This window comes from Schistocerca americana, chromosome X (genome assembly GCF_021461395.2).
Source record: "Schistocerca americana isolate TAMUIC-IGC-003095 chromosome X, iqSchAmer2.1, whole genome shotgun sequence".
NCBI lineage: Eukaryota > Metazoa > Arthropoda > Insecta > Orthoptera > Acrididae > Schistocerca > Schistocerca americana.
The window spans coordinates 397,975,350-397,988,515 of NC_060130.1; the positions used below are offsets into that span (position 1 = coordinate 397,975,350).

The following is a 13,166-nucleotide window of genomic DNA, read 5'->3' on the forward strand; positions in this document are numbered from 1 at the left end:
AGTGCTCATGGCATGAATGAAAAATATAACATTTTTGCTATTAAAGTGCTTACCTTATTCGAACACTGCTTTCCCCCAAAACTTACCAAGGTTAGAGCAAAGTCTACAAAGAAGCCATGGATTACTCGGGGAATAAGGGTATCTTGTAAAACAAAAAGAAAACTGTATCTGTCAATCCGAAACATTTCCAATGTTGATGCTATAGCACATTATAAGAAGTACTGCAAAATATTAAAGACTGTAACACGGATGTCAAAGCGAATATATTACAAGGAAAAGATAGTCATATCAGATAACAAAAGAAAGACAATATGCGATATAGTGAAGGAGGTGACTGGTAGAACCAGACATGAAGAGGAACAAATAGCATTAAGAGTAAATGATACATTGGTGACAGATGTGTATAGTGTTGCAGAACTTTTTAGCAAACATTTTATAGCTGTTACTGAAAAGATGGGGTTGTCAGGTTCGGTAGGTGCTGCTATGGATTACCTTAGACCAGACATTTCAAGTAACTTCCATAATATGAATTTGACCCTCACTACCCCAACAGAAATAATGTCCATCATAAAATCTTTAAAAATCAAAAACATCTAGTGGGTATGATGAAATATCAACAAAGTTAATTAAAGAATGTGATTCTGAGCTAAGTAACATATTAAGCTATCTGTGTAACCAGTCGTTTATCAGTGGAATATTTCCTGAATGGCTGTATATATGCTGAAGTTAAGCCACTGTTTAAGAAGGGAGATAAAGAAATAGCATCAAATTTCCGTCCAATTTTACTGTTGCCAGCATTGTCAAAAATTTTCGAAACAGTAATGTACAGTCGTCTTTATAACCACCTTATCTCAAATAACGTACTGTCAAAGTCACAGTTTGGATTTCTAAAAGGTTTTGATATTGAGAAGACTATCTACACTTACAGTGAAAATGTGCTTCATTCATTAGACAAAAAATTGCAGGCAACTGGTATATTTTGTGATCTGTCAAAGGCATTTGACTGTGTAAGTCACAATATCCCTTTAAGTGAACTAGAATATTAAAGTGTAACAGGAAATGCTGCAAAATGGTTCAAATCTTATATCTCTGGCAGGAAACAATGGGTGTTATTAGGAAAGAGCCACGTATCAAGCTATCAGGCATCATCCAACTGGGAACAAATTACATGTGGGGTCCCACAAGGTTCCATTTTGGGCCCTTACTTTTTCTTGTGTATATCAATGACCTTTCATCAGTAACATTACCAGATGCCAAGTTTGTTTTGTTTGCCGATGATACAAACATTGCAATAAATAGCAAATCAAGTGTAGTCTTAGAAAGATAAGCCAATAAAATATTTGTGAACATTAACCACTGGTTCCTAGCCAATTATTTGTCACTAAACTTTGAAAAAACACACTACATGCAGTTCAGAACTTGTAAGGGGTGTCCCAAGAGTATATGTCTAACATACGATGAGAAGAAGATAGAAGAAGTGGACAGTGTTAAATTCTTGGGATTACGGCTTGATAATAAATTCAACTGGGAGGAGCACACCACAGAACTGCTGAAGCGTATTAACAAATCTCTGTTTGCAATGCGAATTTTGTCAGACATAGGGGATATAAAAATGAAAAAGCTGGTGTACTATGCTTACTTTCATTCCATAATGTCATATGGGATTATTTTTTGGGGTAATTCATCAAGCCAAGCTAAAGTTTTCCGGGCACAAAAACGTGCAGTAAGAGTTATATGTGGTGTGAACTCAAGAACATCCTGCAGAAACCTGTTTAGGGAACTAGGGATACTAACTACTGCTTCCCAAAATATTTATTCCTTAATGAAATTTGTCATTAAAAATATATCACTTTTTCAAACCAACAGCTCAATTCATGGACTCAGTACTAGAAATAAGAATAATCTTCACAAGGATTTAATGTCACTTAGTCTTGTACAAATAGGTGTGCATTATACAGGAACACACATTTTCAATAACTTGCCAGCAGCCATAAAAAGCTTAACAACCAATGAAATTCAGTTTAAGAGAAGCCTTAAGGATTTATTGGTGACCAACTCCTTCTACTCCATTGATGAATTTCTTAGCAAAACCAACTGATTTGTATATAAGTACAACATAACTTCTGCACAATTTCAGTGCAGTAATGTGTTCATTGAAAATTTGTGTGTCTGTGTGTGCGTGTGTGTGTGTGTGTGTGTGTGTGTGTGTGTGTGTGTGTGTGTAAGTATAATCTAGCTTTTGCACCATTTCAGTGCAGTAATGTGTTCATTGTAAATAAGTATTACAGTAGTTGTATTACATGTTTATTACCTTATAAATAAATAAAAAACTTTATTTTAAATTCAGTGCATTAGCATTTGTAAAATGACTCTTAGTGTTCATTAAAAAATGACGATCATTCCACTTGGGACCTGTGGAATGGTACATTAGCTTATTTGTTTTAGTTGTAAATATTTGTCATGTATTGTTGTTTTTCTGACATGTTCCACATCCTGGAGGACCTCCTCACTACGGATCAATTGGAATGAAAGTAAATCTAATCTAATCTAATCGTGTCGGCGTCACTAAAGGGGTCGGCGTCGCTAAAGGTGTCGCCGTCGCTAAAGGTGTCGGCGTCGCTAAAGGTGTCGCCGTCGCTAAAGGTGTCGCCGTCTCGGTGGGTGTCGCCGTCTCGGTGGGTGTCGCCGTCTCGGTGGGTGTCGGCGTCTCGGTGGGTGTCGACGTCTAGGTGGGTGTCGACGTCTCGGTGGGTGTCGACGTCTCGGTGGGTGTCGACGTCTCGGTGGGTGTCGACGTCTCGGTGGGTGTCGACGTCTCGGCGGGTGTCGACGTCTCGGCGGGTGTCGACGTCACGGCGGGTGTCGACGTCACGGCGGGTGTCGACGTCTCGGCGGGTGTCGACGTCACGGTGGGTGTCGACGTCACGGCGGGTGTCGACGTCTCGGCGGGTGTCGACGTCTCGGCGGGTGTCGACGTCTCGGTGGGGGTCGACGTCTCGGTGGGGGTCGACGTCTCGGTGGGGGGAGGGTCGACGTCTCGGGAGGGGGGGTCGACGTCTCGGTGGGGGGAGGGTCGACGTCTCGGGAGGGGGGGTCGACGTCTCGGGAGGGGGGGTCGACGTCTCGATGGAGGTCGACGTCTCGGTGGGGGTCGACGTCTCGGTGGGGGACGACGTCTCGGTGGGGGACGAATCTCGGTGGGGGGGTCGGCGTCTCGGGATGGGGGGTCGACGTCTCGGTGGGGGATGACGTCTCGGTGGGGGGGTCGGCGTCTCGGTGTGGGGGTCCACGTCTCGGTGGAGGTCAACATCTCGAGAAGTGACGGCATCTCGAGAAGTGTCGACGTCTCGAGAAGTGTCGACGTCTCGAGAAGTGTCGACGTCTCGAGAAGTGTCGACGTCTCGAGAAGTGTCGACTTCTCGAGAAGTTCGACATCTCGAGAAGTGTCGACATCTCGAGAAGTGTCGACATCTCGAGAAGTGTCGACATCTCGAGAGACTTCGGCAGGTCGAGAGACTTCGGCAGGTCGAGAGACTTCGGCAGGTCGAGAGACTTCGGCAGGTCGAGAGACTTCGACAGGTCGAGAGACTTCGACAGGTCGAGAGACTTCGACAGGTCGAGAGACATCGACAGAATGAGAAATGTCGACTGGCCGAAATATATCGACAGGTCGAAAAATATCGGCAGTTCCAAAAATATCGAGTTGTTCGAATATGTCGGCCACTGTACCAAGGGGAACAGACCTAGCTTTTGTACAACAGTGTTCATGGTATATGTACGAGTGTCTGGCGGTTGCTACTGCGTTACCTATCGCGTGGGAGGTATAGGTTCAGCACAACTATAGTCATAACGAGGATGAATCACATTTTTGTGTGGGAAATTATGCACGGTATAGATGCTGAGATTCGTTCCAGAACCAGATCGTAAAGAGGAGACATATCCAGTACATTGCTTGGTGTCAGAATGTGGCAACAATTCTAATATTTAATTGTAGTTACACTGACTTTCTTCTGAGATGGTCATAGAAAGCACAGCAGCAAGCAAACAGGTCGAGGCCAGAAGCAGTAAAGCCTTTGTTCCGAGCAGGGGTTTTCCCATTCATTGTACACCGGATCAGAGAGTGGGATAAAGCTTTCGACTTACGATAATAGGGCTTTCGGCTCCCCATGGACATGTAAATAGTGAATTAATACCCAGGTAGCAGAGTTGCCTTCGGGACCGTGTGTTTCGCATGTGAACACTGCAGGAATTTCAGAAGATTCAATATGACGAGTGTTTGTACTGGGTGTATCGACAGCATTCGACCTCCTACCACTGAGATAATCCTGGGATAAGGAGTCATCCATGGCTGGCTGGCCTCTCTCTGGCTGACACGCACTTCCACAGCTGCTGTCATGAGCCAGAAGCCACGTTTACAGTGGCAGTTTCCTCAGTCAGCACTGCACTGTGGCGCGGTGAGTACGTGGGATTTATTTTATTATCTGTAGACCACTTTTGCAGGGTTTAACTGTCAGTGCAATACGGCGATCTGTACAAAATAGCTTTTTGTCACTGAAAGACTCGTCTCCAGAAAAGAAAGGCAGACAGAGCTTCCATCAGCAGCATCAGTAATTTGGTGGGTAAATTCGGTAAGAGCCAATCAGAAAGCTACATTCATTCACAAGACATCGTTTTGCTTGGACATAGGAGTCTCTACAGACTGGTTCGAACAACATCGGGGCAAGTTATCTACAGAAAGTTCTGATTGTAAGGTGATGTATTCTTTGTTCAGGTGTTCAAAGACAAGTTGAAGCAGACCATTAATCTCTGGTGTGATGCTGTCACTCTTCCGACATTGTGGTATTATTACTTCTCCAGACCAGCAGTTGTAGGACACCAATATCTCCAGTCATGCTACGCACACATCTTGTGGCAATGCTTCAGCATTGCTGTGCAGGTGAACATGTGCATGAAGCCGATGCGTCTCACATGTTCCGCTAGGATCACTAGGAACAATGCACTATGTGCTATTCTGGCAAACATTGTACCACATTTCGATAGTGTGTTCAGAAGGACTTGGTTGTCATTTACATAGACCTGTCACATCAGTATATCAATGAGAACCTTTCAGCTGCCTCTGCGAGGGTGAGCCACTATGCAAACATCCCTCTCAGCTCAGGAATAACAGGTATGCTTCAGCCACGGTGGTCAGGTGAACGTATGCATGTACAGAGGGTGCCTTGGCTCTTATTTACACAGACATGTGACATCAGTATAAAATGCGAAGAACTCTAACTGTATACCCAATAATAGATGCGACATTTACCTGCTGACTGCAGGTGGTAGAGCACTGAGGGTAATGGCTCGCACCAAGCATTCATCTCTCCAGCAGAAGCTCACGTTTGGCTGGCCTTACTAAGCATCTGTGTGGGGTCAGCAGTTTGCTGATACATTACGATTGATGATAGTTCGAAAGTGTTTTCTACATGCACAGAGTTTTTATGCACTGCATTATTTTCGGCTGTTTTAGCGTTGTGAGAGTGTTTGCAGAGCCTTTTACATGCACTATTTAGACAATTTACAAGTAGTTTGTAGCTGTGTGTGTTGTGTACTGCATGATTTTGACAGTTTATAGTTAGTGAGCGTGTTTGCTGAGGATTATACATGCCATTATTTCGGTAATTCACGAGCAGTTTGCAGCTTTGTATGCCATGTACTGCATTACTTCAAGAGCTTATAATTAGCGAACATGTCTGCAGAGCGTTTTACATGCATTATTTCGGTACATTACGAGTAGTTTTCAGGTCTGTAGGCAATGCAGTGTGACCCAAAGCACGTCAGAGCAAGTGTTTTGTATGAGTATAATATGTGAACTAGGTGAAATAAATTTTTCCAGAATAAATATAGTACACTCCTTCCTCTCTCCAACAGCCCAGAACCAGCTGAGTCCTTTTCACTCCAGTTTTCCCCAAGACCGCCATCTTGGATTACATCAAGAGAGGGACGGCGGTGCCCTCTGGTAGCAGTATTGTGTACTAGGTCTGTTGGACTCCGAACCTCTTACTGAATACACTGGATGGAGCTACTGCTTCAAATGGTTTATGTAAAGTCTGCCAGCAAATACAGACTTATGTCCATCCTATCCAGCAGCCCAGCACAGTCTGAGTCCTTTTCCTGCCAATTCCAACTTAAGTTAGTGGAGGTAGCCCAAGTGACATATTTTCCCACGTTTTCGTAGGTTAATGGAGGTAGTCCGAGTGATATTTTTCCACAAAAATTAAAACTTCCCAGCATTTTCTGTGGGATGAGTGGGTGGATGGGGGATGGGAGGGATTGGGTTATTGGAAGTAGTCCAACTGACCTATTCTCCCTCCAAAATTTGAACTTTCCGCCATGACGTCATTGCGACATTGCCACACCTATTGCCGCCATCTTGAATACATTTGGCAACAATGCAGATTGGGGCAGAACGAACTTTGTCCCACTAGTGGAGTAATGAACTAAATTACTGTCCCATATCATTAGCATCGATGTACAACTAGATTTTGGAACGTTATTAATTACCTCAAAGAGAATGGCCTATTGACACACATTCAACATGGATTTAGAAAACATCATTCTTACGAAACACAACTAGTTTTTCCCACACAAAGTTGTAGGTGCTATTGACAAAGGATTTCAGATTGATTCCGTATTTATAAATTTCCAGAAGGTTTTGACACTGTACCTCACAAGTGGTTTGTAACCAAATAGCGTGCTTATGGAATATCGTCTCAGTTATGCGACTGGTTTCGTGATTTCCTATAACAGAGGTCACAGTTCGTAGGAACTGATGGAAAGTCATCGAGGAAAACATAAATGATTTCATGCGTTTCTCAAGGTAGTGATATAGATCCTCTGTTGTTCTTTATGTATGTAAAACATTTAGGAAATAATCTGAGCAGCTGTCTTCGGTGATTTGCAGATTATAGTGTTGTTCGTCGCGTGGTTAAGTCATCAGAAGATCAAAGAAAATGGCAAAATGACTTAGGAACGATATCTGCATGGTGCAAATTTGGCAGCTGACCATAAGTAATGAAAGGTGTGAGGTCATCCACATGAGTCCTAAGAGGAATCCGTTAAACTTCGGTTACACGATAAATCAATCAAATTTAAAGGCCATAGATTCAACTGAATATGTAGTAATTACAATTACAAACAACTTAAATTGGAATGAACACATAGCAAATGTTATGGGGAAGGCGAACCAAAGAGTACGATTTGCTGGCAGAACATTTAGAAGATGCATCGGGTCTGCTAGAGAGACAGCCTACACTATGCTTTCCCGCGCTCTTTTGCAGTACCGTTGCGCGGTGTGGGATCCTTCAAAAAATGGTTCAAATGGCTCTGAGCACTATGGGACTCAACTGCTGAGGTCATTAGTCCCCTAGAACTTAGAACTAGTTAAACCTAACTAACCTAAGGACATCACAAACATCCATGCCCGAGGCAGGATTCGAACCTGCGACCGTAGCGGTCCTGCGGTTCCAGACTGCAGCGCCTTTAACCGCACGGCCACTTCGGCCGGCCTGTGGGATCCTTACTAGATAGGATTAACGGAGTACATAGAGAAAGTTCAAAGAAGAGCAGCACGTATGTTACTATCGAGAAATAGCGGAGAGTGTGTCCCGGACATGATACAGGATTTGGGGTGGACATCATTAAAACAAGGGCGGGACCTTCTCACGAAATTGCAACCACCAACTTCCTCCTCCAAATGCGAAAATATTTTGTTGACGCCGATCTACATAGGGAGAAACGATCATCATAATAAAATACGGGAAATCAAAACTCGAACTGAAAGATACAGGTGTTCGCTTTTTTTCGCGCACTGTTGGAGACTGGAATAATAGAGAATTATTTTGAAGGTGTTTCGATGAATCCTATGCTAGGCACTTATGTGTGATTTACAGAATATCCATGCATATCGAGACAGATGTAGATGTAGATTTTCAGAACTCTTTCTTCCGCCCATGATCAAACTGATCTACCTTGTGGCTTCAGGATGTAGCACATAAATATCACATATTTTAGTCGAGTTCAGACATAAATTTCTTTTCTCCGCGATTCGATTCAGTGCATTCTCGTTACAAGGCATTCATCTGACCGTCACCATTATTCTGCAGCACCACAATTCAAAATCTTCTATTGTTTTCTTGTCTGTACTTTTTATCGTCCACTTTTCACTTTTGTTACGTTTACATATTTTTGGCAACAACTATTGCTCAAGTGTAGTCTATCCTGTATTAATTTCCGATGAACCCTTCTTGGTGGTGCAATTATGTCAAAGATCGTACATCGTATCCCCTACACTTAAACAATTTTTTAAAGAAAAGATATATCATGGAGCTACTCACACAACTAAATACATTTCACCAATTATTTGGTGAAGCTAATTTTTGTGACTATTTTAAATGATCATACCTGCCATGTTTAGAATGATGTCACGCCGGCCGGTGTGGCCGAGCGGTTCTAGGAGCTTAAGTCTGGAACATCGCGACCGCTACGGTCGCAGGTTCGAATCCTGCCTCGGGCATGGATATTTGTGATGTCCTTAGGTTAGTTAGGTTTAAGTAGTTTTAAGTTCTTGGGGACTGATGACTTCAGATGTTGAGTCCGATAGCGCTCAGAGCCATTTTTTTTTAGAATGATGCCACATTAACACCAGTGTTGAATGCTCTTATTTAAGGACATTACTTAACATTGTCAATTACAACCATCAGCAGCCATGTAAAATAGGACATTTTGATCCATATATGACTTCATAACGCAGCAGCATATTCGATTTTCATCTTTAAGTCTCGTACTCAAATGCCTATTACGCTATTGCCAGATGTGCGGGAAACTTTCGTAATAATTAGAACAACTTGACCTACTACCAGTTCGCGATTCTCTTCTCTCCTGACATTGACGTTAATCGAATTTCGCACTCCACTCCAAACTAATAGGCGTACTCCAAATTAATGATTAATCACGATCCGGCTGGAGATAGAAATAATTTACTAGAACAAGGATGGATCACTCACTCCAAACTAATAGGCGTACTCCAAATTAATGATTAATCACGATGCGGCTGGAGATAGAAATAATTTACTAGAACAAGGATGAATCACTTGACCTCTTTGGCCTCCACCATCGCAAAGTTATCCTTGTTATGTCGGTACTTGTCCGAATAAAGTTAAGATAGCCCAGAGGTTGAACTTCATTTTAAATTCCGATTAAGTAATCAGAGCTTCAGTGGCATACCGTGCATAAATACCGTACACAGTGGGCTCTTTAATTAATGAGTCATGCAGTGTCTTAATTATGAAACAGACGAACCCTCTTTAATACACTTTTGTGTAACGTTTAGTCTTAGACTTGCACTTTGCTGAATGGCACTGCTGTATAACACGGTGCTCATAGCATTGAGGGTCTTTGAGCGATTTTGGATCGAGTCATTTTACTTTCACAGATTCCTGTAACAATTCCGTGGGCTGGACTCGCTTGCGGTAGGATGACGATTCAAGTCCGCGTGCTGCCATCCAGATAAGGTTTTCCGTCATTTGCCTAATTCACTTTCAGGGCACGGCACATTTTCTACACCACCGTTCCCTAATCGGAGCTTGTGCTCTGTCTCTAATGATCTTTTTGTCAATGGAACTTCATACTGCAGTCTTTCTTCCTCTTTTGTATAATTTACCTTATGAATGACACCTCCCACGTATTCTTCAGAGCTCAAAAACGTTAAGTGACGAACATCCATTACAGTTTATATCACTGTCGACGCTATACATATCATTAGGTGAAAATTTCCATTTAGTTTATCTGAAATCTGCTGTCGATTCAGTGAGTTAACGTCTCTTAATTTCATAAATCTAGAACCTCTGCCGTTTGTGAGGACTTAATTAAATAAACTTCTCATATTGTGGATCACGTATCACTTTATTTCCAGCTCAATGCATTTGTCTAAAGCGTCAGTTTGATGTTTCTAGTGAAGAGAAGCGTACTTTCAGTGATTGAGAGTTCACAGTCTTACCAATTTATTCATTTCTGGAGGCGATACTCCTCGTTTCCTCCTCTAAATTAAAAATTATATACTTGCATAATCTCTCCTCTATTATTTTCAAATCGCTTAAAAATTATACCGGCAGTTCAATTCGGTACTAAACACTTGGCACAACACTTCAAGAATGCAACACATCCACTAAAAAGAGGACTTCAACTATCCTTGCTCTTTCTCTTTTGGAGATACTCTGCGCGGCATGGGATCCTTACTAGGTAGCACTGACAAAGGATGCTGACAACTTGGCTGGTCCCTGTGGTCGAGAGGTTCTAGGAGCTTCAGTACCGAACCACGCGGCTGTTACGGTCGCAGGTTCGAATCCTTCCTCGGGCACGGATGTGTGTGTTGACCTTAGGTTAGTCAGGTTTACGAAGTTCTGGGTCAAGGGGACTGATGACCTTAGATGTTAAGTCCAATTGTGCTTAGAGGCTTTCTCGGCGAATTCCATATATGAAGTCTTCAAGGGTTGTCAGCCGAGTAGCGTCGTCGTCTCGTAGCAACGTTTCGATGGAATGCGTCTGCATCATCTTCAGGTGATGTTGGCTTAAGATGACGGAGACGCATTCCATCGAAACGTTGGTACGAGACGACGACGCTACTCGGCTGACAACCCGTGAAGACTTCATATACCATTTGAACCAATTTTGACAACGTGAAAGAAGGGCAACTCGTTCTGGATGATCGCGGAGGAGGAAGAGTGTGTCATGGATACGGTAAGCGAGATGGAATGGTAATCATTAAAGCAAAGGCATCTTTCATCGCAGAGAAAGTTTTTTACGAAAATTCAATCACCAGCGTTCTCCTCTGAATGCCAAAATATTGTGTTGACTCTCACCTGAGTAGGGAAACATGACTATCATAATAAAATTAGAGACGTTATAGCTCGCACGGAAAGAGTTAGGTGGTCGTTTTTCTTATTTACTATTCAAAAAATCTATTGATGGAGAAGTAGTTTGAAATTGTTTCTGTCAAACCTCTGCCAACACTGAATTGTGTACTGCGGATTAATCATGTAAGACTACATGAAATGAGGCTGTGCGTCCGGTATTCACTGCACTTTTATACCCCTGATTTCTTTCATTTTGCGAGCATTGTTACGTTGAAGATCTCGTGTGGCGATCATCCATTTACATAGAACTTATTGGTAAGTATAGGTAACATGTTCACTGCGCTGGCTCCCAATTTATTTAACAAATCAGCTGGTACTTCCTCATCACATGTAGTTACTCCATTTTGCATTTACTGAAATACTTGGAAAACAAGGACATGCGGTGGGAAATAGCTATGTAGTGGGAGCTATAGATTTAAACTGGAGTGATGTACAGGGGCAGGTAACATGATTTAAATGGAGAGTTGATAAGCAGGGCGGTTAAGGAGCTGATCGATCTTATCTCAAGGTCAGTGATAACACCTCCCAGTAACGGGTTACAAATTTGGTGTAGTCATGGTGAAGGTTACCCTCCACACCCCTTCCTCCAAGGAATCACCGTCAATTTATCAAGATCACTCTGGGGAGTGCCTGTCCTACCTACATACCTTAGGCAAGCGGACTAGGTCATGACATAAAACGAAACTAGTGATGTGGGCCAATGTGACACAAAATTTGTGGGGAACCGTTTGAACAATGCTAACACACTAAAATGGCAGGAAAATCCTACCCTCCTTCCTGGACCAAAAACATACAAATTTCCACACTCCAGTCTTTATAAATATTGTATTTAATAAGCCTCTTCATTCAGGGTCTCTCTATCGTGTGGAGAGGTTAAGGTTTGTTAGAAACAAATTATTATTGACAATAATATTGTAATGGAAATCCTTGATTAGAACAGAGAGATAAAAAATTAACAAATAATTTGTTATTAACAATTTCACTGGTGGTACAATGAGTGAACAGTATTTTAATTAATAATTTTATTGTTGATTTATTTACATACCTATATTTATTCTTACATAGATTAATTTCCTAATCTAAATTTTTAAACTTACTTTTGTTGGTGTATTTACATAGCTATTACTCTTTTCTAGACGGTTTATACATTACACTAAAAACCTAAATACCATTATTACGTTTCCAAACGAATTTATTGTTTTTCATTCTATGTACAAAACGTACATTTTCTTTCTGACTATCCTATTCACATTTCTTCAACATATATGGTAAATGAGGAACTAACAGCAGCAGGATAACAGATGCTCACGCACACACACACACACACACACACACACACACACACACACACACACACACACACAACTGTGACAAGCGGTTCATTCAACACTGCCACACATCCAATTACCAAATGAATAATGTATGGTCGGGTCGTGATCCCATCCCCACAGATGAATCGTTTGTCATCATGACACAACAGTCCGGCCTTCAGCTGCCTTGTGGTAGGTACCTCATAGACACTCAATCGTAAGCCTACCTGGCGCACCATTTGTGGAGCGATGTCAACACCCTCGAGCAGACAGCCCTTGTATCCCAGATCATGAGAGCCTTTGAGTCCACATGATGCACACTCTTAGACTGCCTCGGAGCTGCATCTGCATCTATGCAGTATGCACACATTTCCAGTCTGAGCCCAACAAAACTGAGCCTTGGCGTGGTGTTCAGTCTGAGCCCAACAAAAGTGACCATTGGCGTGGTGTTATTCGCAGGATACAGAGAGTGTGTACCCGGGCATACTCTCTGGAATTTTTCGAAATTGTCTGCGAGAAATCTTATATCAGTGCTCTTGTATAATCCAGCATATTCCCAAAAATCAGGGGTGCTGAATCCCTGCCAAACGTTCACCACTTGCTCATACTCCACATTGGTTGTGGCAGTGCCAGTTAGTTCATAGGAGAAAGTGGTTGTGTCGGTGAACATGGTTTCTTGGAGTCTTTGAATAGAATCTAGCTACTCATACCGAAAGACTCCTCCTGCGTCACAAGGTGTAACTCTGCATCAGGATATGTGGCTCTAGTGACACGCGTATCATCCTGACGCATCATGTCAGCAGGTTTCTGAAAAGTCTCGTGGATGAAGTGTAGCTAGTACAGGAAACGGAGAGTTATTTTGGTCTGACGCACTCGTAAAATGAAACGTGTCTTCAGTGTTTTG

General features: G+C 42.4%; 1 protein-coding gene across 1 annotated transcript; it reads right to left on the reverse strand.

The window, feature by feature from the left end:
• Nucleotides 1-2,725: 2,725 nt before the first annotated feature.
• On the reverse strand, nt 2,726-3,328 carry LOC124556045 (putative uncharacterized protein DDB_G0290521). Its single transcript, XM_047130078.1, has one exon. It carries the CDS (start codon nt 3,326-3,328, stop codon nt 2,726-2,728), a length of 603 nt encoding a protein of 200 aa, XP_046986034.1.
• Between the last annotated feature and the right edge of the window lie 9,838 nt (nt 3,329-13,166).